The sequence below is a fragment of the Aquarana catesbeiana genome, linkage group LG08, assembly GCF_042186555.1.
Source record: "Aquarana catesbeiana isolate 2022-GZ linkage group LG08, ASM4218655v1, whole genome shotgun sequence".
In the NCBI taxonomy this organism is placed as follows: Eukaryota; Metazoa; Chordata; class Amphibia; order Anura; family Ranidae; genus Aquarana; species Aquarana catesbeiana.
The window spans coordinates 293,711,694-293,737,761 of NC_133331.1; the positions used below are offsets into that span (position 1 = coordinate 293,711,694).

Here is a 26,068-nt window from a genome sequence, read left to right on the forward strand (position 1 = left end):
TCTTCATAGGAGGGGCCTGACAACACGTATACCCAGTGATCGGCTCTTCCTAGGAGGAGCCTAACAACACGTATACTCAGTCATTGGCTCTTCCTAGGAGGAGCCCGACAACACGTATACTCAGTGATTGGCTCTTCATAGGAGGAGCCTAACAACACATATACCCAGTGATCAGCTCTCCCTGAGAGGAACCTGACAACATGTATACCCAGTGATCGGCTCTTCCTAGGAGAGCCTGATAACATGTATACCCAGTGATCGGTTCTTCCTGAAAGGAGCCTGACAACATGTACACCCAGTGATCGACTCTTCCTAGGAGGAGCCTGACAACACGTAAACCCAGTAATCAGCTCTTCCTAGGAGGAGCCTGACAACACGTATACCCAGTGATCAGCTCTTCCTAGGAGGAGCCTGACAACACGTATACCCAGTGATCCGCTCTTCCTAGGAGGAGCCTGACAACACGTATACCCAGTGATCGGCTCTTCCTAGGAGGAGCCTGACAACACGTATACCCAGTGATCCGCTCTTCCTAGGAGGAGCCTGACAACACGTATACCCAGTGATCGGCTCTTCCTAGGAGGAGCCTGACAACACGTATACCCAGTGATCGGCTCTTCATAGGAGGAGCCTGATAACACGTATACCCAGTGATCGGTTCTTCCTAGGAGGAGCCTGACAACATGTATACCCAGTGATCGTTTTTTCCTAGAAGGAGCCTGACAACACATATACCCAGTGATCGTTTTTTCCTAGGAGGAGCCTGACAACACGTATACCCAGTGATCGGCTCTTCCTAGGAGAAGTCTGACAACAAGTATGCCCACATCTCCCATTGTACTCACTCTATGCATCTCTCATCCTCTTCTGATGCTCCTCTTTTTCCTAGACGTCCTTGCAGTTCGATGTCCACTTGTCTTCTGCCTGAACACCTTTGCCCATTAGTGCAGATAACTGTCTATTACTAGTAAAGCAGCGTCCTATTGGAAGACAAGGAGAAGGTGGCTGGGGATGGGAAAGGACAAATAAATATCCACACTCTGAGACTGTTTATGGCTATACACCTGTATTCTTGTACAGGAGTATGCCGGCATATACACAATATTGAGGTAAAGTGTACTTTTTTTACCCACTTTACTCAGTGCTGCTTTACTGGTCTTTAGTCAGTAGTATGCATTATGTCATAAACACAAGGTGTTTTTCACTTCCATGTGCAAGAGGCCTAACCCTTTCGCCCCCTGAAATTACAGAAAAACACCAGAATTGCGGCACTGAAAAAAAAAAGGCTGAGCCAGCAGGAGAAAATGTACTGTAACTGGCTGCCTGTTGGGGCATATTATTTAATACATCTTTAGCAGTACCTTCAGAAACACTGGACTAAAGTGATTGTAAACTCAACAAAAAAAATAACAGGTTTATACTTTTCTGCTTTGCGCAATCAAGGACTACCTCCTCTTTAAAGACTACCTACCTTCCAAATACTACTTCCCCTCCAAAGACTACCCTCCCTTTAAAGACTACCTCCCCTTCCAAAGACTACCTCCCCTCCAAACACTACCTCCCCTCCAAACACTACCTCCCTTCCATACACTACCTTCCCTCCAAACATGACCTCCCTTCCAAAAACTACCTCCCCTTCAATATCTACCTCCCTTCCATATACTACCTTCCCTCCAAACATGACCTCCCTTCCAAAGACTACCTCCCCTTCAACAACTACCTCCCCTCCAAACAATACCTCCCTTCCAAACACTACCTCCCTTTCAAACACTACCTCCCCTCCAAAGACTACCTCCCCTCCAAACACCACCTCCCCACCAAACACTACCTCCCTTCCATACACTACCTTCCCTCCAAACATGACCTCCCAAAGACTACCTCCCCTTCAACGACTACCTCCCCTCCAAACAATACCTCCCTTCCAAACACTACCTCCCTTTCATACACTACTTCCCTTTCAAAGACTACCTCCCCTCCAAACACTACCTCCCCTCCAAACACTACCTCCCTTCCATATACTACCTTCCCTCCAAACATGACCTCTCAAAGACTACCTCCACTTCAACGACTACCTCCCCTCCAAACAATACCTCCCTTCCAAACACTACCTCCCTTTCATACACTACCTCCCTTTCAAAGACTACCTCCCCTCCAAACACTACCTCCCCTCCAAACACTACCTCCCTTCCATACACTACCTTCCCTCCAAACATGACCTCCCTTCCAAAGACTACCTCCCCTTCAATGACTACCTCCCCTCCAAACAATACCTCCCTTCCAAACACTACCTCCCTTTCAAACACTACCTCCCTTCCAAGGACTACCTCCCCTCCAAACACCACCTCCCCACCAAACACTACCTCCCTTCCATACACTACCTTCCCTCCAAACATGACCTTCCAACGACTACCTCCCCTCCAAACAATACCTCCCTTCCAAACACTACCTTCCCTCCAAACATGACCTCCCTTCCAAACACTACCTCCCCTCCAAACACTACCTCCCTTCCAAACACTACCACCCTTCCATACACTAACTCCGTTCCAAAGACTACCCCCCTTCAAAAATTATATCCCCACCAAACACTACCTCCCCTCCAAAGACTACCTCCCCTCCATACACTACCTCCGTTCCAAAGATTACCTCCCCTTCAAAGACTATATCCCCACCAAACACTACTTCCCTTCCAAAGATTACCTCCCCTTCAAAGACAACCTCCCCTTCAATATCTACCTCCTTTCCTACACTACCTTCCCTCCAAACATGACCTCCCTTACAAAGACTACCTCCCCTTTAATGACTACCTCCCCTCCAAACAATACCTCCCTTCCAAAGACTACCTCCCTTCCAAATACTACCTCCCTTCCAAACACTACCACCCTTGCAAAGACTACATCTCTTTCAATGACTACCTCACCTCCAAAGATTACCTCCCTTCCAAAGGCTACCCCAAAGACTACCAAGACACAATCTCCCTTCCAAACACTACCTCCCTTCCAAACACTACCACCCTTGCACAGACTACCTCTCTTTCATACATAGTTACATAGTTACATAGTAGGTGAGGTTGAAAAAAGACACAAGTCCAACCTATGTGGACAACACATAGGTTTCAATGACTACTTCACCTCCAAAGACTACCTCCCTTCCAAAGGCTACCCCAAAGACTACCTTTCCCCCCCCCCAAAGACTACCTTCCCTCCAAAGACTACCTCCCCTTCCAAAGGCTACCCCAAAGACTATCTTTTCCCCCTGAACCTACCTCCCCTCTGGCTTGCTGGCATTACCTATATGTTAAAACCCCATTCTTAGTGGTGACCTCTCCATACTGAGGCTCTGTGAAGTCCGATGTTGACCTGATGATAGAAGGAATTAGACTCCTTTACTTACGGCTCCCTGTCCTGTATGCAGTCCTATTATTTTTATGTCTTTATGACGCCTCAGTATAATATGTTGGTGTTTTATGAAGGATGAAATTAATCCCTTTAGCTCCCCCCCTGTGCACTCCTTATGGAACAATCTGTATATTTCTGCTATAGGCCGGTTTATTCTGCAATAACTTCATCATTCTCGAGGATAACAATATAATACATAAACTGTATCTTTATTAGGACAAACAAGGCATTTTTTGGTGATATTGTATTGCAAATATGATAAAAAAAATTTTATGCAATCCATAGATAAAAAGTAACAAAATAAAACATTTTGATCAGTAATAGTTTTAAAAAAAATATTGTAACTGTAAAAAAAAATATATATATACATTTTGTTTTATAATTTGTCCTGTTTAAATGACACGAAAATTGGTACAAAGCATTTCAAGGTTTTTCTTCACTTTTTTTTTAATGCAAGACTTAAAAAATGTTTTAATGATAACATATAAACGTGGACGAGGCTTTCCGGGACAGCGGTTGGATGGAGGCGGGGCCATATATAATGACTGCCCTGGAGCTCGGAGTGGCTCAGCGCTACAGAAGAGGTCTGGTAGTTGTAAGGTGATTGGATCTGGTGCAGCGTGTCCTGCTGGGAAGAAAAGAAGAAAGGGGGCATTTAGGTCATTATTGTTGGGCGCATGCTCCGTATTTACTGTACTGTGGGCAGGAGAAAAAAAAAATTTAGAACATAAGCTTTAAATAAACACTTTTACAAAGTTATTATAGTTTCTATTTAAGTCCTCAATAGAAGAATGTTAGAATTTAATATTTTTATTTACACTTGTCAAAGCATGACACCCCCCAAATGATGGAGTTCAGGTGTCTCCAGTGAAGGGTCCCGGTAATCCTCCATCATACAAAGACATTGGAGACAATTGTGGTAACAGTTTGGTGAAGACCCTTTTCTGTTCCAGCATGACTGTGCCCCCCCCTCCCCCCGTGTACAAACATAGCTCCATAAAGACATGACTGTGCCCCTCCCCCCGTGTACAAACATAGCTCCATAAAGACATGACTGTGCCCCCCCCCCCCCCCCGTGTACAAAACCGGCTCCATAAAGACATGGTGTGACCAGTTTGGTGTGGAGGGACTCGAGTGTCCTGTACAGAACCCTGTCCTCATCCCTACCGATCACCTGACGGTGAGCCAGGTCTTCAAATCCAACATCAGTCCTGTCATTGCAGGATTGATTAAATAACTCTACTATTAATAGTAAAGGGTCCTCCCATTCCAGACTAATACATGATATGGTCTAATGTCTGTGAACCCCCCCCCCCCTCCAGCATTTGAGTTCAGGTGTCTCCAGTGAAGGGTCCTGGTAATCCTCAATCATGCAAAGACATTGGAGACAATTGTGGTCTTCCAACCTTGTGGTAACAGTTTGCTGTAGACCCTTTCCTGTTCCAGCATGACTGTGATCCCCCCCCCCTGCGTACAAAGCCAGCTCCATAAAGACATGACTGTCCCCCCCGTGTACAAAGCCAGCTCCATAAAGACATGACTGTCCCCCCCGTGTACAAAGCCAGCTCCATAAAGACATGACTGTCCCCCCCGTGTACAATGCCAGCTCCATAAAGACATGACTGTCCCCCCCCCCCTGTGTACAAAGCCAGCCCCATAAAGACATAACTGTCCCCCCCCCCTCTGTGTACGAAGCCAGCTCCATAAAGACATGACTGTTCCCCCCCGGGTACAAAGCCAGCTCCATAAAGACATGACTGTCCACCCCGTGTACAAAGCCAGCTCCATAAAGACATGACTGTCCCCCCTGTGTACAAAGCCCATAAAGACAGCTCCATAAAGACATGACTGTCCCCCCCGTGTACAAAGCCGGCTCCATAAAGACATGACTGTCCCCCCGTGTACAAAGCCCATAAAGACAGCTCCATAAAGACATGGCTGTCCCCCCCATGTACAAAGCCAGCTCCATAAAGACATGACTGTCCCCCCCCTCTGTGTACAAAGCCAGCCCCATAAAGACATGGCTGTCCCCCCCCCTCTGTGTACAAAGCCAGCCCCATAAAGACATAACTGTCCCCCCCCCCCCCTCTGTGTACGAAGCCAGCTCCATAAAGACATGACTGTTCCCCCCCGGGTACAAAGCCAGCCCCATAAAGACATAACTGTCCCCCCCCCCTCTGTGTACGAAGCCAGCTCCATAAAGACATGACTGTCCACCCCGTGTACAAAGCCGGCTCCATAAAGACATGGTGTTACCAGTTTGATGTGGAGGAACTCGAGTGACCTGTACAGAGCCCTGACCTCTAAACTCTGATCACCTTTGGGATGGATTGATTGACTGCATGCCAGGTCTTTTTTTTCGGCCCAACCCTAAGGCCCAACATGTGAGCGACGTCTTCTCATCCAACATCATTACCTGACCTCACAAATGGGTACAAATTCCCACAGACACCCTCCCACAGAGCCCTGACCTCAACTCTACTGAACACTTTTTGGAATGAATGGATTCAAGCCACAGCGGTGTGCAGTACTGCGTTTGGCCTGAGGTGGGGGGCTGCTGGAGCCAAGCAGCGCTAAATGGCGCGGTTCGGAAATGCTCAGGAAGACTTTGGAAATACTCCGTTCCCAAGCCTTTCCAAGGTTTTCCGAGGTCAGCTGAGCTGTCCTCGGGCCTTTCCGTGTGTTTCCGAGGCTCTCCGGCGCCCCCCCACCCCTGGCCACATGCGGTATTGCATGCCATTGAAGTCAATGCGGAACTAATTATTTTCGTTTCCATTGACTTCAATGGGGAAACTCGCTTTGATATGCCAGTACTTTGGATTACGAGCATTCTCCTGGAAAGGATTATGCTCGTAATCCGAGGTTCCACTGTATTAGTGTAATTTAGGAAACTGTACTCTGTGGGAAAATATGCCATTTTCTGCCTTTTTTCTTTCTACTATTGGGGGGCTTTTTTTTTTTTTTGTTTAACTTAAAGTCAGGAGGTCAGCGGTCACATGATTTGCTAAAAAAAAAAAAATGTTTTTATTTTTTTTGCTGCAAGGCTTCGCTCTTTAAAATAAAAGACTTTTGTTTGTGAGGTGCCATATTTTGTGTTTTTTTTTATCACTTTTTGTGGTATATTCGTTTTAATTGTATGTTAAAGGGGCCTTTATTTTGGGTTAAGCTTTTTATTCCAGCAACGCTTTCCGTAGCCAACCTGGGAGTATGATTATGTCAGATTTTTGCGTCTCAAAGCAGTACAATAGTTTTGCATAGAAATTTGGCCTTTTAGATTGTAGGCCTGTAATTCTTAGGAATAACACACTTAAATCTGTCTAAACAAGAGTCTAGTAGACATCCCGGGTATGATAAAGTTTGAAACACGAAATCATAAATTATAATATAACAAATAACTAAAATTATTATCAAAAATAATAATATAATAATTATAATAAAGTAAATTTCCCCACGTTTCACTATTGCTCAATTCTGCAAGTGTTCTAATTTATTATCGCTGTTTTCTATCTGGTCTAAAACCACTTTTGACTTAAAGGGACACTTTTTGGTTGCTATGGACAATCTTAAGTTTCCAGGCAGAAAGAACAGTATATATAATATAAAAGTGCATGCAGGGCACTGGACAAAACACTGGGGACAAAAGGGATGTGAAATGATTTCATACAGTAATGTAATCTGTAATATTACAGTGTAATGTATGTTTTATGAATTTTGTACTTTTTTAATTTTCCACCAGGGTCCCCCCCTGTGCGTCGGCACACTCGCAGGGAATGGAGCCCGGCACACAGAGGCATTGGGCAGAAGACACAGCCCGCGGACACAGTGGGGGGACATCGCAGGATCCTGGTGACAAGGTAAGTAACCTGGACCAGGATCCTGCAATGCAATCCCGAGTGTGGCTCAGGGGTACCGCTAATGGTACTGAAATTAGACCCCGAGCCACACTCGGGATTACCGATAGGGAGGTCAAATAAAGACCAGAGATTTTGTTTCAGAGGATATTATTTCAGGGTTTTCATTTTTTTGGGGGTAAGTTGATTTTTATGTTATGTTGATAGTGCCTTATGTAAGTTAAACTGCTATGTGTTTTCTGCAAAGACAGTGGGTAAGTAGCTTGATTAGGCCGCAATATAAGAGGGAGAGACAAGTAAGTTTTTTTATGGAGATAAACATTAGAGTGTATTATTTCAAAGACAACATCCACAAATGTTGTACAGAGGTTGTACAGTATGTAAGCAGCTTGATTAGGCTGCAATCTAAGAGGGAGAGACAAGGCAGGTTTTTTTTTTCCTGAAATAAACATTAGAATTACCAATATTTTCGCTGGCATAGGCTACAAACCTGAAGGCACAAATCAGGATATACCCTGCAGCATAAAAAATATGACAACAAATATTGCTAATTCTAATCTTTATTTTAGGAGAAAACCTGCCTTGTCTCTCCCACTTACATTGTGACATAATCAAACTGCTTACATACATTAGAAATTTGACAGCTGATATGCCGCTGCTGAAACATTCTGTGACATCTTTATAGTGTCAGAAAGCCAGGATAGGCTCGGAGAGGTGGCAGAAGCTGGTTAAGCTGGAAGGTGTTTTTATTGTGCCAGATGACAATCAAAAGTTGCGTTGGCAGAGGGGGTTTTGTAATCATTGGTAATTAAGGACTTTTTCAGAGGATGGTTGGGTTCACCTCTGCTTTGCTGAATCTGGTGCCCTTGCACAGGTTCATCTCTTCCTATTTTGCCCTGCAGATGATGTGTAGTAACTTTCCTTGCCTGTTAAGCCTCAGCATACAATAGTAACAGTGGAGGGACCAAAAGTGCCCCCCTAATTCTCGTTGCAGACTTTTATTTGGCACATGCTTGGTATTTGCGGCATTGGCTCCTCTTTGTGAACGAAGTTTAGCTGAATTCACAGGGCAGAAGGCTGAGAACACCAATCAACACTCCTGTGGGTCTTCCAGGAATACAGCAATAAATGTGGAGGTTCTGCCAACAGGCAAGTGACGGCAAATGTATTGCTCTGCCTGGCATGCCACATGATGCTTATAAGTCATAGCGTTATTTTAACTGACCACAAGCATCCTGGAGAATTGTTAGTCTTCTTCCTTGTGCTAATTTTCACACATTCAGTGGGCCATACATGGTGTAAAAGCTGTTTTTTATGTGTCTGTAGCAGTGCAGAGCTGTGTGCAGGCAGCCCAGATTAGTTTATGTTGAAGCAGCATCTGTCTGCAGTCAGGGCCATGCACCTCTCCATGTGTATCTGTCAAACTCGGATGTACGGGTAAGCGCATACAGCCGCTGTATATCCATTGACTAACCTAGACCGCACACAGCTCCACACTTCCCCAGATGCATAGATAGACAGCTCTTGCACACTGTATGGCCTCTGAACTCTGCACCCATGTGAGTGAACCCAGGAGAACAGGAATATTGATCAGGAATTGGTAGGTAATGGTCATTATAGACAGGTACTCACCATTTTGTGCTCTCCTCTTCTGGAGGTCATTTGCGGGTCCCATTAGATCGATCAGTGTAAAGACATGAATGGTGACATCCAGAGCCCCTTCTTCTCCATATGCATCTATCAGGAGGTTCTTGGTGATAAGGCAGTCAGCGTTTTCTAGTCTTCCTCGGGGGATGGGATGCTTATCTCCATAGGAGAAATCAGACAATTTGTTCCTAAATCTCTTGAAGTCACATCCTTTCAGATCCTCCAGAGAATATATAATAAGATCCCCGGGGGTTTGTGGGCCCTTTCCCAGGACACCAGGAGCCGACCCTGCAGAGATGATAATCAGCAACCATAAACATTCATCCTATCTGGATAGTTTCTGACACATGACAGCAGATAAGTCTGTACTGGCAGCTGGCAATGCTATAGAGGATATAGAAAATGGCTTCCCATTACATGACTGCCTACAGGATGGTAAGTTACCTCTCAGATGGATGAATATTGGGTGCAAACATCTAGTGTATATTTAGGAATGATGGTTTTCAAACATCATATTTAGTGAACGTTTAAATTTTTTTTTATCCAAAACATTTCACCCCGAATAATTACAGTATGTGTCTGACAACTATAGACTAACAGCTATGATTACACCCTGCTAATGATAACACATCTCAACTCCTCACCATTGCTTACCCCAACACAATGGACACACTTCTACTCACTCTAATGGCAAAATCCTTGGCCTTGTTTTCTCCCATCTCTCATCTCCTTACAACCTCTCCAACAATCCTTCTCCACTCTCTGATCACCACCTTATTGGATTCAGTTTCTCCCTGTCTTTAGCCCCTTATCCCTCCAAACTGTACAATCCCTGGTCTACAACCTCATTGATAAAAACCTTCTCCACCTCTTTTACTCTGGCTTTCTCCCAAAACACTCCTCAAAAACCACCCTCCTAAAACTCATCAATGACTTACTGACTGCTAAAACCAATGATCACCGCTCCGTATTTATACTATTAGAGCTTTCTGTTGCCTTTCATACAGCTGACTTACCCGCTCCTTCTCAAAAAACTCCACTCCCTTGGCCTCCAAGACTCTACTCTTTCCTGGTATTCCTCCTACTTATCTAAGTGTTCCTTCAGTGTCACCTTCAACTTCATCTCCTTCTTCCTCTTTCTGTAGAGGCCCCCCAAGATTCTGTCGTCAGACCTTCTATTCTCCATCTACACCTCCTCTCTTGGTCAGTTCACAACCTAACATGGCTTCCAATGCACAGTGCCCAGATTGCAGACACTGTGTCTGAGACCATGTACCTGTCCCTGCGTACCTTTCAAACTCAGGTGCGTGGGTGGGACCATACAGCTCGTGTGTCTTCATTGACTAACCTAGACTGCCTGCACACAGCTCCAGATGCATAAACAATTGGCTCTTGAACACTTGATGGACCTCTGCACCAGTGCCGATCCTGACCTCCCTGGGGCCCTAAGCAAAATTCTGCTAAGGGGCCCTCTACCTGACCCATGATGCCGTGAGATATGTAAACCATTTACAGAAAGCCCCCCTTAAATCAGTGTCCTCAGAGAGTCTTACAGAAGCAAACACTCTTGCGCACAGGTGTGTAAGCTAAATGATCCAAAGAATTCAGAATGGACAATGGATTTCGGCCTTGCTGCCCTCCAGGATGGGGATGTCCTAGTAGTCAAATGAAAAGAAAGAAAGAGGGCGCACCAGCCTGGTGCATTATCCTTTAGTAAATTTATTTAAAAAACATGATTAAAATCTACTCACACAAGGGTAAAAAGAAAGTCGCGCTTATAGTAATCTTAAGGCAATTGGTCCACTGATAGCAGTTTCCAGGTCCTAGGAAGAGGACAAACGAACTGCTGCTGGCTGACGCGTTTTGAAGGTGTCCCTTCTTCACCCTTGTAAGTAGATTTTAATCATGTTTATTTAAATAAATTTACTAAAGGATAATGCACTAGGCTGGTGCGCCCTCTTTCTTTCTTTTCCTTAGAGAGTCTCCCCTACATCAGGGTCCCCAGAGAGATAATACATGATACTGGAGGTGGACAGAGGCTGCGGACATGATACTGGAGGTGGACAGAGGCTGCGGACATGATACAGGAAGTGGACAGAGGCTGCGGACATGATACTGGAGGTGGACAGAGGCTGCGGACATGATAGTGTCCTCCTCGCCCCCTCACAGTAGCCTCCTCCTCTGCCCACCATCATATTACTTCTCCAGTCCACATCATCAGTGTGCTGTGTCCTCCTCCTGTGCCCCTTTCACCTCTCCACAGATCAGTGCTGCCCTGACCTGTGGAGAGGTGAAAGGGGCACAGGAGGAGGACACAGCACACTGATGATGTGGACTGGAGAAGTAATATGATGGTGGGCAGTCACAGAGCACATCAGTCTCTCTTTGTCCCCTGCATGGCATTGGCATGGCTTCAGCCTCCCAGCTCCCAGTAATGTCCTCTTCTCTCAGTGTCCCCTTTTTTACAACGATATCCCCCCAGTTTCACACTCCTCCTCCTCACCATCAGGCATCACCCCTGCTCAGCTCCTTCGCCGACGAGTGCACTGCAGGACAGGAGTCGGCCGCCGTGGTCTCTCTCGTCTCGATCTATTCAAAAATGGCGCCAGGCGGCGCAATTATGTTACTGCGCATGCGCCACCAAGCCGAGCGTGTACAAGCTTTTCTGAGCCCGGCCGGCTTCGGAACGGCGCATGCGCAGTTGAATGGTCGGCTCGCGGCCATCTTTTTTATGAGCACCGGTGAATATTGGGTGCAAACATCCAGTGTATATATATATATAGGAATGACAGTTTTCAATCATCATAATTAGTGAAACTATAAATTCTTTATCTAAAACCTTTCACTCTGAATAATTATGTGTCTGACAACTATAGACTAACAGCTATGATTACTCCCTGCTAATGATACCACATCTCAACTCCTCACCATTGCTTACCCCAACACAATGGACACACTTCTACTCACTCTAATGGCAAAATCCTTGGCCTTGTTTTCTCCCACCTCTCATCTCCTTACAACCTCTCCAACAATCCTTCTCCACTCTCTGATCACCACCTTATTAGGCTTGGTTTTTCCTTGTCTTCAGCCCCATAATTCTATAAACTGTTAGAATACCTGGTCTACAACATCTGGGGACACCACCTCAGTGAGAACAACCTTCTCCACCTCTTTTAGTCTGGCTTTCCCCCAAAACATTCCTCAAGAACTGCTCTCCTAAAACTCATCAATGAATTACTAACTGCTAAAACCAATGGTCACCACCCGTATTTATACCATTAGAGATTTCTGTTGTATTTTATACGGCTAACTACTCGCTCCTCCTCAAAAAACTCCACTCTCTTAGCCTAAAAGACTACAAATTCCTGGTCCTCCTCCTACTTATCTAAGTGTTCCTTCAGTGTCACCTACAACTTTGTTTCCTCCTTCCTCTGTTTTAACTGTTAGAACGCCTGGTCTAGGACATCTGGGGCCACCACCTCCGTGAGAAAAACCTTCTCCACCTCTTTTAGTCTGGCTTTCCCCCAAGACATTCCTCAGGAACTGCCCTCCTAAATCCCATCAATGACTTACTAACTGCTAAAAACCAATGGTCACCGCTCCGTATTTATACTATTAGAGCTTTCTGCTGAATAAATGTAGTATTCCCGCGCTGTCAAATTAAAAACGAAGTGTACACTGCAACAGACACCTGGTTATCTGATCCTCAGCAGATAGAGAGGCCAATGAATTAATAGTGAACCTTCTATAAATGACTATATTAAAGTGCTAGTGAAAAATATATAAAAACACGTGGGTGTGTATCTATACAATCATAAACTTGCTAAGTGCTATAGTGCAAAGTGAATAGAATTGCAGCAAAAAATAATCGTCAACACCTGATGGTGGCAACTTAATGATGAAACCAATCAGAAATGGTAAAACAAATTTATTTGAGTATGGCCTCATATATTAATAATCAATATAAAGTAAAAAAGTACCATCAACCAAATTGAAATATGAAAAATTGGGAAGGTGGAAATGTGGGGGCAGTTGCTGATGCTGGCCAATACACATGACCACCTATAGTGGTTATTGGACTATCTCGGTACTGATACAATGACCCAATGGTTATGATAAAAAAAAATCAAGCTTTAATACAAATCAAAAAAAAAAAAAAGAACTAACATACAGAAATATTAAAAAATACACCACAAGTAACTGACTACTAAAGGGTTCCCCCATAGAGCTTCTGTTGGAGTGGAGTATAAGTTTCCCCTACCGGTTTCGCGGTATAGACCGCTTCTTCAGGAGGCCATAAAAGAATAATTGCATGGGCTGGATGGGAAAAGGAGGGGTGCAAGATAGGGTTAAATGGGAGCCCAATCAGGGGCAGCTCCAAAAAAAGTGCAGAGGCCACTCAAAATGTGTGGGTCCAGAGGCTAATCAGCCTATGAGTCCCTTAGTGGCAACCAAATCTGTGGGTGCAACCGTCCATCACATCAGCCCAGTGTGGAGAGTCTTTCTTTCTTTCTCCTCCAGTAAGCTCAGTTAGGGAGGTAGGGAATGGAAGAAAGATCCCAATAGTGTAATCCCGTTTAAAATTTGTAAATTTATTAAAACGCAAAACAGATACACTCACTTTGTTTTAAAAAGCTCAGGTAACACTCCACGAGCGCCCCTGTTCCGTCAGATATGGCGACCCGTCAGAATTGGTAACGGAAGTGACGTTCTGTTGCCGCCGTCTTGCTACACCCTGCACTCCTCCATTGTAACGATACACTGAGAAGGGGGCAAGCGGACATCTTGTTACACCCACCGGAGTTTTGCATTTCACAATGCGAAATGTGAAATGCTGCCTGCCAGGTTGTGTGCTTGCCGAGACCCGACAATTCATTATAGCCGCGATATGACTTTTTTTTCCTTTAGAAATGTCATTTTGCACTCGGACTGTTGTAAACACGGAAAACATGCGCCACTTTACAGGCATACTATAGACACCCCCCAGGTACAAAATTTAAAGGGATATTACACTTTTATTGTTTCACTTTAAGCATTATTAAAATCACTGCTCCCGAAAAAACGGCCATTTTTAAAACTTTTTTTTGCATTGATCCATGTCCCCTGGGGCAGGACCCAGGTCCCCAAACACTCCCCTGGGGCAGGACCCGGGTCCCCAAACACTCCCCTGGGGCAGGACCCGGGTCCCCAAACACTCCCCTGGGGCAGGACCCGGGTCCCCAAACACTCCCCTGGGGCAGGACCCAGGTCCCCAAATACTCCCCTGGGGCAGGACCCGGGTCCCCAAACACTCCCCTGGGGCAGGACCCGGGTCACCAAACACTCCCCTGGGGCTGGACCCGGGTCCCCAAACACTCCCCTGGGGCTGGACCCGGGTCCCCAAACACTCCCCTGGGGCAGGACCCGGGTCACCAAACACTCCCCTGGGGCAGGACCCGGGTCCCCAAACACTCCCCTGGGGCAGGACCCGGGTCACCAAACACTTCTTAGGACAATAACTTGCATATTAGCCTTTAAAATTAGCACTTTTGGTCTTTCACGTTTGTGTCCCATAGACTTTAACGGTGTTCCATGGCTTTCGAATTTGCCCCCGAACTCTGCATATTGTTCGTTGTTCGACCGAACATCCAAACAACCAAAGTTCGGCCCAAACTTATGCTCGGGCCGCAATGTTCGCCCATCCCTACTTACCAACTCAATACTCACTCAATAATGTAATGTATTCTGTTTTTTGTGCTCTCCTCTTCTGGAGTTTTTTTGCGGGTCCCAACAGACCGATCAATGTAAAGACATGAATGGTGACATCCAGAGCTCCTTCTTCTCCATATGTCCCTATCAGGACCTCCTTGGTGGTGATGCAGTCTGCTCTTTCTAGTCTTCCTCGGGGGATGGGACGTTTATCTCCATAGGAAAAATCAGACAATTTGTTCCTAAATCTCTTGAAGTCACTTCCATTCAGATCCTCCAGAGAATTTATGATAAGATCCCCAGAGGTTGGGGGGACCTTTCCCAGGGTACCTGCAGAGAGGACAATCACCAACCATAAACATTCATCCTGATTGGATGATTTCTGACACATGACAGCAGATTTCTGTACTGGCAGCCGGCAATTCTATGAAGAGCCTATATTATCCTATGGAGGGATTGGCTTCCCTGTAATAATATCACATGACTGCCTCCATGAAGGTAAGTTGTGACATAAATCAATGTAGAAAATAGACTGAATAAGCAGCGTTGTGTGAAGTATTACAGAGGTGTGACGAAATACGTCAAATATTAAATGTGCTCCTCAAACAAGGTCAAAGGAGTACAATGTTGCAGACACAGAGCTCATAATCCTCAAAACTACGGTATTTATTGTGATAAAAGGACTATTACTATCCCCTTTGGTGATGAAACGCGTCAGTGCATGGCTAGTCATGACATACTTGTGTGGTTTGTTGGCTGTCAGCTCCAAGCGGAGGGTGTCACCGGTTCACAGGATCCCTGCCTTGGAGTGCCATTTGTTTCAATGTCGTCTTTTATGTTTTGTGAGCGATAGTCCTTTTATCACAATAAATGGTTTTGAGGATTGTACCCTATGTAGTGTTTCTTTTCCTCTATTACGGTGGATTGTGGAGCATTGGATCTATGGAATTGGAGGAGATCAAGAAATCTTGGATCACATTTCATCCTAAACCCTGCCTGACTTTCGGCGGGAGGGTGAGTGCTTCTCCAATAAGCGGTGGTGGGGTGAGAATATTTGGACAATATTGGGAAGACCTTATCCAGCTGAAGGAAGATTTTTGGGTGGACTTGTTGAATTTCACTTGTTGGATGTTTATCACATCTTGATAGTTGTGGGCTCTGTTCTTTGCAACATTGTACTCCTTTGTGACCTAAAAACCACACGTGGAGCGCTGCTCAAAGCCAGAGACTGTTCTCCCACAATCCTCAGGTTACGGTGTGCAGGCTGTCAAAACGCCCATCCGGGACTGAGCATGCACGAAAACAGGAAAGAACCACTTTCCCAACCAGCCACTGTAGTGTAGACATCAAAACGACTTCAGCCTTAGAGTCTCTACCACAGGTCACACACTAACGCATTTCGCCATACCCATTGGGGCCTAATAGTAAGATGAGGAGCCTGACTTCAATTTTGTGCCCTTCACCCCTCTCTGCCACTCCCTCCACTGGTCTCCATTCAGTGTCCTCCACCCCTCTCTACCAATCCCTCCACTGGTCTCCATTCAGTGTCCTCCACCACTCTCTACCAATCCCTCCATTGACCTCCATTCAGTGTCCTCCACCCCTCTCTGCCAATCCCTTTACTGGTCTCCATTCAGTGTCCTCCAACCCTCCCTGCCAATCCCTCCACTGGTCTCCATTCAGTGTCCTCCACCACTCTCTACCAATCCCTCCATTGACCTCCATTCAGTGTCCTCCACCCCTCTCTGCCAATCCCTTTACTGGTCTCCATTCAGTGTCCTCCAACCCTCCCTGCCAATCCTTCCACTGGCCTCTATTCAGCGTCCTCCACCCCTCTCTGCCAATTCCACCACTGGTCTCCATTCAGTGTCCTCCAACCCTCTCTGCCAATCCCTTTACTGACCTCCATTCAGTGTCCTCCACCCCTCTCTGCCAATCCCTCCGCTGGCATCTATTCAGTGTCCTCCACCCCTCTCTGCCAATCCCTCCACTGGCCTCCATTCAGTGTCCTCCACCCCTCTCTGCCAATCCCTCCACTGGCCTCAATTCAGTGTTCTCCACTCCTCTCTGCCAATCCCTCCATTGACCTCCATTCAGTGTCCTCCACCCCTCTCTGCCAATCCCTCCACTGGCCTTCCTTCAGTGTCCTCCACCCCTCTCTGCCAAACCCTCCACTGGCCTCCATTCAGTGTCCTCCACCCCTCTCTGCCAATCCCTCCACTGGCCTCAATTCAGTGTTCTCCACTCCTCTCTGCCAATTCCACTACTGGCCTCCAGTCAGTGTCCTCCAACCCTCTCTGCCAATCCCTCCACTGGCCTCCATTCAGTATCCTCCACCCCTCTCGCCAATCCCTCCAATGACCTCCATTCAGTGTCCTCCACCCCTCTCTGACAATCCCTCTACTGGTCTCCATTCAGTGTCCTCCAACCCTCTCTGCCAATCCCTCCACTGACCTTTGTTTAGTGTCCTCCACCCCTCTCTACCAATCCCTCCACTGGTCTCCATTCAGTGTCCTCCACCCCTCTCTGCCAATCCCTCCACTGGCCTCCACTCAGTGTCTTCCACCCGTCTCTGCCAATCCCTCCACTGGCCTTCCTTCAGTGTCCTCCACCCCTCTCTGCCAAACCCTCCACTGGCCTCCATTCAGTGTCCTCCACCCCTCTCTGCCAATCCCTCCACTGACCTCCATTCAGTGTCCTCCACTCCTCTCCGCCAATCCCTCCACTGGCCTCCACTCAGTGTCCTCCACCCCTCTCTGCCAATCCCTCCACTGACCTCCATTCAGTGTCCTCCACCCCTCTCTGCCAAACCCTCCACTGGCCTCCATTCAGTGTCCTCCACCCCTCTCTGCCAATCCCTCCACTGGCCTTCCTTCAGTGTCCTCCACCCCTCTCTGCCAATCCCTCCACTGGCCTCTATTCAGTGTCCCCCACTCCTCTCTGCCAATTCCTCCACTGGCCTTCATTCAGTGTCCTCCACCCCTCTCTGCCAATCCCTCCACTGGGCTCCATTCAGTGTCCTCCACTCCTCTCTGCCAATCCCCCACTGACCGCCATTCAGTGTCCTCCACCCCTCTCTGCCAATCCCTCCACTGACCTCCATTCAGTGTCCTCCACCCCTCTATATCAATCCCTCCACTGACCTCCATTCAGTGTCCTCCACCCATCTCTGCCAATCCCTCCACTGGTCTCCATTCAGTGTCATCCACCCCTCTCTGCCAATCCCTCCACTGACCACCATTCAGTGTCATCCACCCCTCTCTGCCAATCCCTCCACTGGCCTCTATTCAGTGTCCTCCACCCCTCTCTGCCAATCCCTCCACTGATCTCCATTCAGTGTCCTCCACCCCTCTCTGCCAATCCCTCCACTGACCTCCATTCAGTGTCATCCACCCCTCTCTGCCAATCCCTCCACTGGCCTCTATTCAGTGTCCTACACCCCTCTCTGCCAATCCCTCCACTGGTCTCCATTCAGTGTCCTCCACCCCTCTCTGACAATCCCTCCACTGACCTCCATTCAGTGTCCTCCACCCCTCTCTGCCAATCCCTCCACTGACCTCCATTCAGTGTCCTCCACCCCTCTCCGCCAATCCCTCCACTGGCCTCCACTCAGTGTCCTCCACCCCTCTCTGCCAATCCCTCCACTGACCTCCATTCAGTGTCCTCCACCCCTCTCTACCAATCCCTCCATTGGTCTCCATTCAGTGTCCTCCACCCCTCTCTACCAATCCCTCCATTGGTCTCCATTCAGTGTCCTCCACCTCTCTCTACCAATCCCTCCACTGGCCTCCATTCAGTGTCCTCCACCCTACTCTGCCAATCCCTCTACTGACCTCCATTCAGTGTCCTCCACCTCTCTCTACCCATCCCTCTACTGACCTCCATTCAGTGTCCTCCACCCTACTCTGCAAATCCCTTCACTGACCTCCATTCAGTGTCCTCCAACCCTCTCTGCCAATCCCTCCACTGACCTCGCCTCATCCAAAAGAAGGACATTCAAAATACTAACAACAATACAAAGCCATCCACAACTCTGCCCCAACTACATCAATCTTATTTAAAATGATCCTCCATTTGTTCTCTCTGCTCCTTCCAAGACCTATTGCTCTCGCCTGCCATGCTTGCCTGTGAGCCTTCTCCAGAGTTTCTCTCATCCTCTAGAACTCTCTACCTCAATCTGATCAACTATCTGCTACTCTGTCCCCTTTTAGGTCATTCCTGGAAACTCATCTCTTCAGGGAAGCCTATCCTGCCCCCAACTCATAAAATGTTGTTTTATTTTCTCTACCAACTTGTGCCCCAGAATTAGTACCTTTTTGTATTGAGTTGTGTTGTAATGGTACCGTCTTCCTTTGTAATGTGAAGCACTGCGCAAACTGTTGGCACTCAATGAATCCCGTCTAATAATAATATTGTCATAGCAGTGTGTGTCATGTAACACGGGGCTGTTTCCTCCTTAGTATTACAGATAGCGGATTCCCCCGACCACTACACAAATAACCATAACATTTGGGGTCCTCCAGTCATTATGGATCACTGGGCCATCTCAGAAGATCATTTCCATGAATGATAAATAATATCTGAAGACACGGGAATGTGATGGTGGAAATGATGAACTCTTCTAATGGGTGGACTGACCAGATGTCTACAGGAAATGTTCAGACTACGGAGACATAAGACGTCCTATCATCTAGTTCCAATCTCTGGAGATGTGAGATGGAGGAAAACATTGGAAAGGATTGTCAGGATCAGCAGTCATACCTCGTGAGGAGGAGAATGAAGAGGTCGCCATGATGTCAGGAGAAGACCCGAGATGACATCACCTGGAAGGAGCACAAACAATAATAAACTCATTTGTAGTGTGATGAACAGAAATCATTAGGAGGATTTTGTTCCCTTATGTGGATAATGATTGGCTGCCTGGCTGTCCAATCAGAGAAGATCAGAATTGGACAACCCATAACTATGAGGGTCAATCAGAACCTTCATCCCGGCATTCATCTGATTGGTATATCGGAGACACAAAGGAATTCTACACTGTTTAGGGCCACAATTTATACAGACTTGTACTTTAGGGGCCAACTCCACAAACATGTGCCATTCATAGCCAAGACTGGTACTAATCAGCACCAAAATATCAGCCAATTAGATGTCTACAGAGAGGTCAGGTGATACTTCAGGTTTTGGGGTCACCCGGGGGAAGGGTGTTGAAGGGTTAAGGAACAGTTAGGGTTTGTGGGTTGGGGATAAGATTAGAAATGAAGGTTGGGGGAAGGGACAGGATAAGAGTCAAAGATAATCAAGGATTTATAACCCATCATAACAGAGGAGGAAACTCTGAAATAAATATTTCGAAAACCCCCAAATACCGGCATTCCGACAACCACCCGACCTCAGACAGAGGAATAAGGCCCTGCGATAAAAAACGCTGCAAACTGTGCAACCAAATCAATCCATCAAAAAGAGTCGCACGCAAAAGGCACCTTCAATATCCCGGGATCATACAGCTGCACCTCCAATATGTGGTGTACCTCATCCAATGCAATACAAGGCCAATGATTTTATGTTGGCGAAAGAGGATAGAAGTTACTAACACAAATGAATTTGCACAGAGACGCCATTAACCCCTTCAATAGCGGCACTTTCACCCCCTTCCTGCACTCCCCCCCAATACCGGGCACTTTCACCCCCTTCTTGTGCTCCCCCCCCCAATACCGGCACTTTCACCCCCTCCTGCCCCCCCCCCAATCCCGGGCACTTTCACCCCCTTCCTGCGCTCCCCCCCAATACCGGGCACTTTCACCCCCTTCCTGCGCTCCCCCCCAATACCGGGCACTTTCACCCCCTTCCTGCACTCCCCCCCAATACCGGGCACTTTCACCCCCTTCTTGTGCTCTCCCCCCCCCCAATACCGGCACTTTCACCCCCTCCTGCACCCCCCCCAATACCGGGCACTTTCACCCCCTTCCTGCGCTCCCCCCCAATACCGGGCACTTTCACCCCCTTCCTGCACTCCCCCCCAATACCGGGCACTTTCACCGACTTCCCGCACTCCCCCCCAATACCGGCACTTTCACCCCCTTCCTGCACTCCCCCCCCAATACCGACACTTTCACCCCCTTCCTGCACTCCCCCCCAATACCGGGCACTTTCACCCCCTTCCTGCGCTCCCCCCCCAATACTGGGCACCTTCACCCCCTTCCTGCACTCCCCCCCAATACCGGGCACTTTCACCCCCTTCCTGCGATCCCCCCCCATACCGGGCACTTTCACCCCCTTCCTGCACTCCCCCCCAATACCGGCACTTTCACCTCCTTCCTGCACTCCCCCCCAATACCGGCACTTTCACCTCCTTCCTGCACTCCCCCCCAATACCGGCACTTTCACCTCCTTCCTGCACTCCCCCCCAATACCGGCACTTTCACTCCCTTCCTGCACTCCCCCCCCCATACCGGCACTTTCACCTCCTTCCTGCACTCCCCCCCAATACCGGCACTTTCACCCCCTTCCTGCACCCCCCCCCCAATACCGGGCACTTTCACCCCCTTCCTGCACTCCCCCCCAATACCGGCACTTTCACCACCTTCCTGCACTCCCCCCCCAATACCGGCACTTTCACCCCCTTCCTGCACTCCCCCCCAATACCGGCACTTTCACCTCCTTCCTGCACTCCCCCCCCCCCCAATACCGGGCACTTTCACCCCCTTCCTGCACTCCCCCCCCCAATACCGGCACTTTCACCCCCTTCCTGCCCTCCCCCCAATACCGGGCACTTTCACCCCCTTCCTGCACTCCCCCCCAATACCGGGCACTTTCACCCCCTTCCTGCACTCCCCCCCATTACCGGGCACTTTCACCCCCTTCCTGCACTCCCCCCCAATACCGGGCACTTTCACCCCCTTCCTGCACTCCCCCCCATTACCGGGCACTTTCACCCCCTTCCTGCACTCCCCCCCAATACCGGGCACTTTCACCCCCTTCCTGCACTCCCCCCCAATACCGGGCACTTTCACCCCCTTCCTGCCCTCCCCCCAATAACGGGCACTTTCACCCCCTTCCTGCACTCCCCCCCAATACCGGGCACTTTCACCCCCTTCCTGCACTCCCCCCCATTACCGGGCACTTTCACCCCCTTCCTGCACTCCCTCCCAATACCGGGCACTTTCACCCCCTTCCTGCCCTCCCCCCAATACTGGGCACTTTCACCCCTTCCTGCACTCCCCCCCAATACTGGGCACTTTCACCCCCTTCCTGCACTCCCCCCCAATACCGGGCACTTTCACCCCCTTCCTGCACTCCCCCCCAATACCGGGCACTTTCACCCCTTCCTGCACTCCCCCCCCAATACCGGGCACTTTCACCCCCTTCCTGCACTCCCCCCCAATACCGGGCACTTTCACCCCCTTCCTGCCCTCCCCCCAATAACGGGCACTTTCATTACCTTCCTGCACTCCCCCCCAATACCGGGCACTTTCACCCCCTTCCTGCACCCCCCCCAATACCGGGCACTTTCACCCCCTTCCTGCACTCCCCCCCATTACCGGGCACTTTCACCCCCTTCCTGCACTCCCCCCAATACCGGGCACTTTCACCCCCTTCCTGCCCTCCCCCCAATAACGGGCACTTTCACCCCCTTCCTGCACTCCCCCCCAATACCGGACACTTTCACCCCCTTCCTGCACTCCCCCCCATTACCGGGCACTTTCACCCCCTTCCTGCACTCCCCCCCAATACCGGGCACTTTCACCCCCTTCCTGCACTCCCCCCCAATACCGGGCACTTTCACCCCCTTCCCGCACTCCCCCCCCAATACCGGGCACTTTCACCCCCTTCCTGCACTCCCCCCCAATACCGGGCACTTTCACCCCCTTCCTGCACTCCCCCCCAATACCGGGCACTTTCACCTCCTTCCTGCACTCCACCCCCAATACTGGGCACTTTCACTGCCTTCCTGCACTCCACCCCCCAATACCGGGCACTTTCACCCCCTTCCTGCACTCCCCCCCAATACCGGGCACTTTCACCCCCTTCCTGCACTCCCCCCAATACTGGGCACTTTCACTGCCTTCCTGCACTCCACCCCCCAATACCGGGCACTTTCACCCCCTTCCTGCCCAGGCCATTTTTCATCTTTCAGCACTGTCACACTTTGAATGACAATTACTCAGTCATGTAACACTGTACACCATCGCTCCCAACTGTCCCTGATTTGGAACAATGTCCCTCTGTCCCTCCATCCTCCTCATTGGTCCCTCATGTCACTCTGATCTCTATAGTTGTATAGAAAATGCACTTTTTATCTTTCATAAAGTGTCTCCCAGTGATAAACCTTTCATCCAATTACTAAATTGCTGCATATAAAGGAATATTAGTGGTAAAAAAAGCCTTTGTGGATTTAATAAACCTTTTTTTTTGTTAATTCTCCTATAAGAGGGTGTGGCAGGGGGCGTGTCCTATGCCTATATTCCCTTATTCCCATCTCAAAATGTTGGGAGGTGCTGTACACATGGGACATTTTATCACACAAAGAGAGATTTCCTTTGGTGGTATTTGATCACCACTGGGGGGGGGGGGGTTATTTTCTACTAAATAAACTAAAATAGACTGAACATTTGGAAAAAAAATAAACTTTTTTTTAGTTTATGTTATAAAATTTTGTAAATAAGTAATTTTTCTCAATCACCAATGTACAAGTATGAGGCGGCACTGATGAGGCGGCACTGATGAGCACTGATAGGTGACAAGGGTGGGCAATGCTAGGTGGCACTGATAGGTGGCACTGATAGGTGGCACTGATGGGCACTTTTAGGCAGCACTGATAGGTCACACTGATGAGAACTTATAACTCATAAGTATAAACTAATGCATGATGTCTGAGCTCAGCTCCACCCCCCTGACACCAAGGAGTGTTACCATAAGTAGAAAGGAATACATGATGTCTTAGCTCCGCCCCCTGACACCAAGAAGTGTTACCATAAGTAGAAAGGAATACATAACGTCTGAGCTCCGCCCCCCTGACACCAAGGAGTGTTACCATAAGTATAAACTAATGCATGACGTCTGAGCTCCGCCCCCCTGACACCAAGGAGTGTTACAATAAGTATAAACTAATGCATGACGTCTGAGCTCCGCCCCCCTGACACCAAGGAGTGTTACAATAAGTATAAACTAATGCATGACGTCTGAGCTCCACCCCCCTGACACCAAGGAGTGTTACCATAAGTAGAAAGGAATACATGATGTCTTAGCTCTGCCCCCTGACACCAAGGAGTGTTACCATAAGTAGAAAGGAATACATGATGTCTTAGCTCCGCCCCCTGACACCAAGGAGTGTTACCATAAGTAGAAAGGAATACATGATGTCTTAGCTCCGCCCCCTGACACCAAGGAGTGTTACCATAAGTAGAAAGGAATACATGACGTCTGAGCTCCGCCCCCCTGACACCAAGGAGTGTTACAATAAGTATAAACTAATGCATGACGTCTGAGCTCCGCCCCCCTGACACCAAGAAGTGTTACCATAAGTAGAAAGGAATACATGACGTCTGAGCTCCGCCCCCCTGACACCAAGGAGTGTTACAATAAGTATAAACTAATGCATGACGTCTGAGCTCCACCCCCCTGACACCAAGGAGTGTTACCATAAGTAGAAAGGAATACATGACGTCTGAGCTCCACCCCCCTGACACCAAGGAGTGTTACCATAAGTAGAAAGGAATACATGATGTCTTAGCTCCGCCCCCTGACACCAAGGAGTGTTACCATAAGTAGAAAGGAATACATGATGTCTTAGCTCCGCCCCCTGACACCAAGGAGTGTTACCATAAGTAGAAAGGAATACATGATGTCTTAGCTCCGCCCCCTGACACCAAGGAGTGTTACCATAAGTAGAAAGGAATACATGACGTCTGAGCTCCGCCCCCCTGACACCAGGGAGTGTTACAATATGTATAAACTAATGCATGACGTCTGAGCTCCGCCCCCCTGACACCAAGGAGTGTTACAATATGTATAAACTAATGCATGACGTCTGAGCTCCGCGTGGGGGGGGGGTCTGTGGGCACAGTGGCTGCATATGATGGGTACAAGTGGCTGCACATGATGGGCACAAGTGGCTGCGTTTGATGGGCACAGTGGCTGCATATGATGGGCACAGTGGCTGTATATGATGGGCACAGTGTCTGCATTTGATGGGCACAGTGTCTGCATATGATGGGCACAGTGTCTGCATTTGATGGGCACAGTGTCTGCATTTGATGGGCACAGTGGCTGCATATGATGGGCACAGTGTCTGCATTTGATGGGCACAGTGTCTGCATTTGATGGGCACAGTGGCTGCATATGATGGGCACAGTGGCTGCATATGATGCGTACAAGGCATAAGTGTCTGCATATGATGGGTACAGTGGCTGCATGTGAAGGGCACAGTGGTTACATTTGATGGGCACAGTGTCTGCATTTGATGGGTACAAGTGGCTGCATATGATGGGCACAGAGGCTGCGTTTGATGGGCACAGTGGCTGCATATGATGCGTACAAGGCATAAGTGTCTGCATATGATGGGTACAGTGGCTGCATGTGAAGGGCACAGTGGTTACATTTGATGGGCACAGTGTCTGCATTTGATGGGTACAAGTGGCTGTATATGATGGGCACAGAGGCTGCGTTTGATGGGTACAAGTGGCTGCATATGATGGGCACAGAGGCTGCGTTTGATGGGCACAGTGGCTGCATATGATGGGTACAAGTGGCTGCATATGATGGGCACAGTGGCTGCATATGATGGGCACAAGTGGCTGCATATGATGGGCACAGAGGCTGCGTTTGATGGGCACAGTGCCTGCATATGATGGGGGGTTTCAGTATTTTTCAGTTTGTTTTTTGCGCCCCCCAAAAAATTTGGAGCACCAGCCGCCACTGTCAGTGGTAATAAAACACTTGTGGGTTTAACCAATCTTGTTTTTTTGTACAATCCCCCTTTAAGCGGGCGTGGCAAGGGGTGTGTCCTATACCTGCATACTTTTGCTGATAGGTGTCCCTCATTCCCATCTCAGAAAGTTGGGAGATGTGGGTGGTACCATAAGTATATAGAAGAGGAAATGTTCACCCAAACCATCACTGTCCATCCCCCTACAGAAGATGCATCTCCCCCCCACCCCCCCATGGAGCAAATATAAAAAGACTTACATCGGAGTCACTTCCCCTTCTTCAGAAACCAAAGTAAAAGTATGTCGGGCGGGAAGGGGGGAGGTCGGGGGGTTGCAGCATGGACAAAGCCTGATTGGCTAAGAGTGATCAGGTGATTTCCTCTCTGCAGGATGACATCATCCAGCTGTGTGCGTCTCCCCCGACTCCAGCACACCGAGCTTAGGAGAGATTATCAGCATTACAATCAATGTAAACGCTGCATGTCGGCACATTTCTCACATTACAATCAATGTAAACGCTGCGTGTCGGCACATTTCTCATCATTACAATCAATGTAAA

At 48.3% G+C, this 26,068-nt stretch overlaps 1 protein-coding gene across 3 annotated transcripts; it reads right to left on the minus strand.

Annotated features, from left to right (window-relative positions):
* Positions 1-3,585: 3,585 nt before the first annotated feature.
* LOC141104897 (uncharacterized) lies at positions 3,586-25,877 on the minus strand. 3 transcript variants are annotated; one of them, XM_073594696.1, is made up of 5 exons: positions 25,769-25,877; positions 19,343-19,404; positions 14,600-14,911; positions 8,879-9,181; positions 3,586-4,020 (listed from the first exon to the last, which is right to left on the minus strand). In XM_073594696.1, exons 2-5 carry the CDS (start codon positions 19,371-19,373, stop codon positions 3,788-3,790), a joined length of 879 nt encoding a protein of 292 aa, XP_073450797.1. In that variant the 5' UTR covers positions 19,374-19,404; positions 25,769-25,877; the 3' UTR covers positions 3,586-3,787. The 3 variants fall into 3 exon arrangements, with proteins under 3 accessions (XP_073450797.1, XP_073450796.1, XP_073450798.1); XM_073594695.1 differs by having other exon boundaries at positions 3,586-4,023; positions 25,769-25,876; XM_073594697.1 differs by lacking the exon at positions 3,586-4,020 and adding an exon at positions 4,047-4,091 and having other exon boundaries at positions 25,769-25,875.
* Positions 25,878-26,068: the final 191 nt, after the last annotated feature.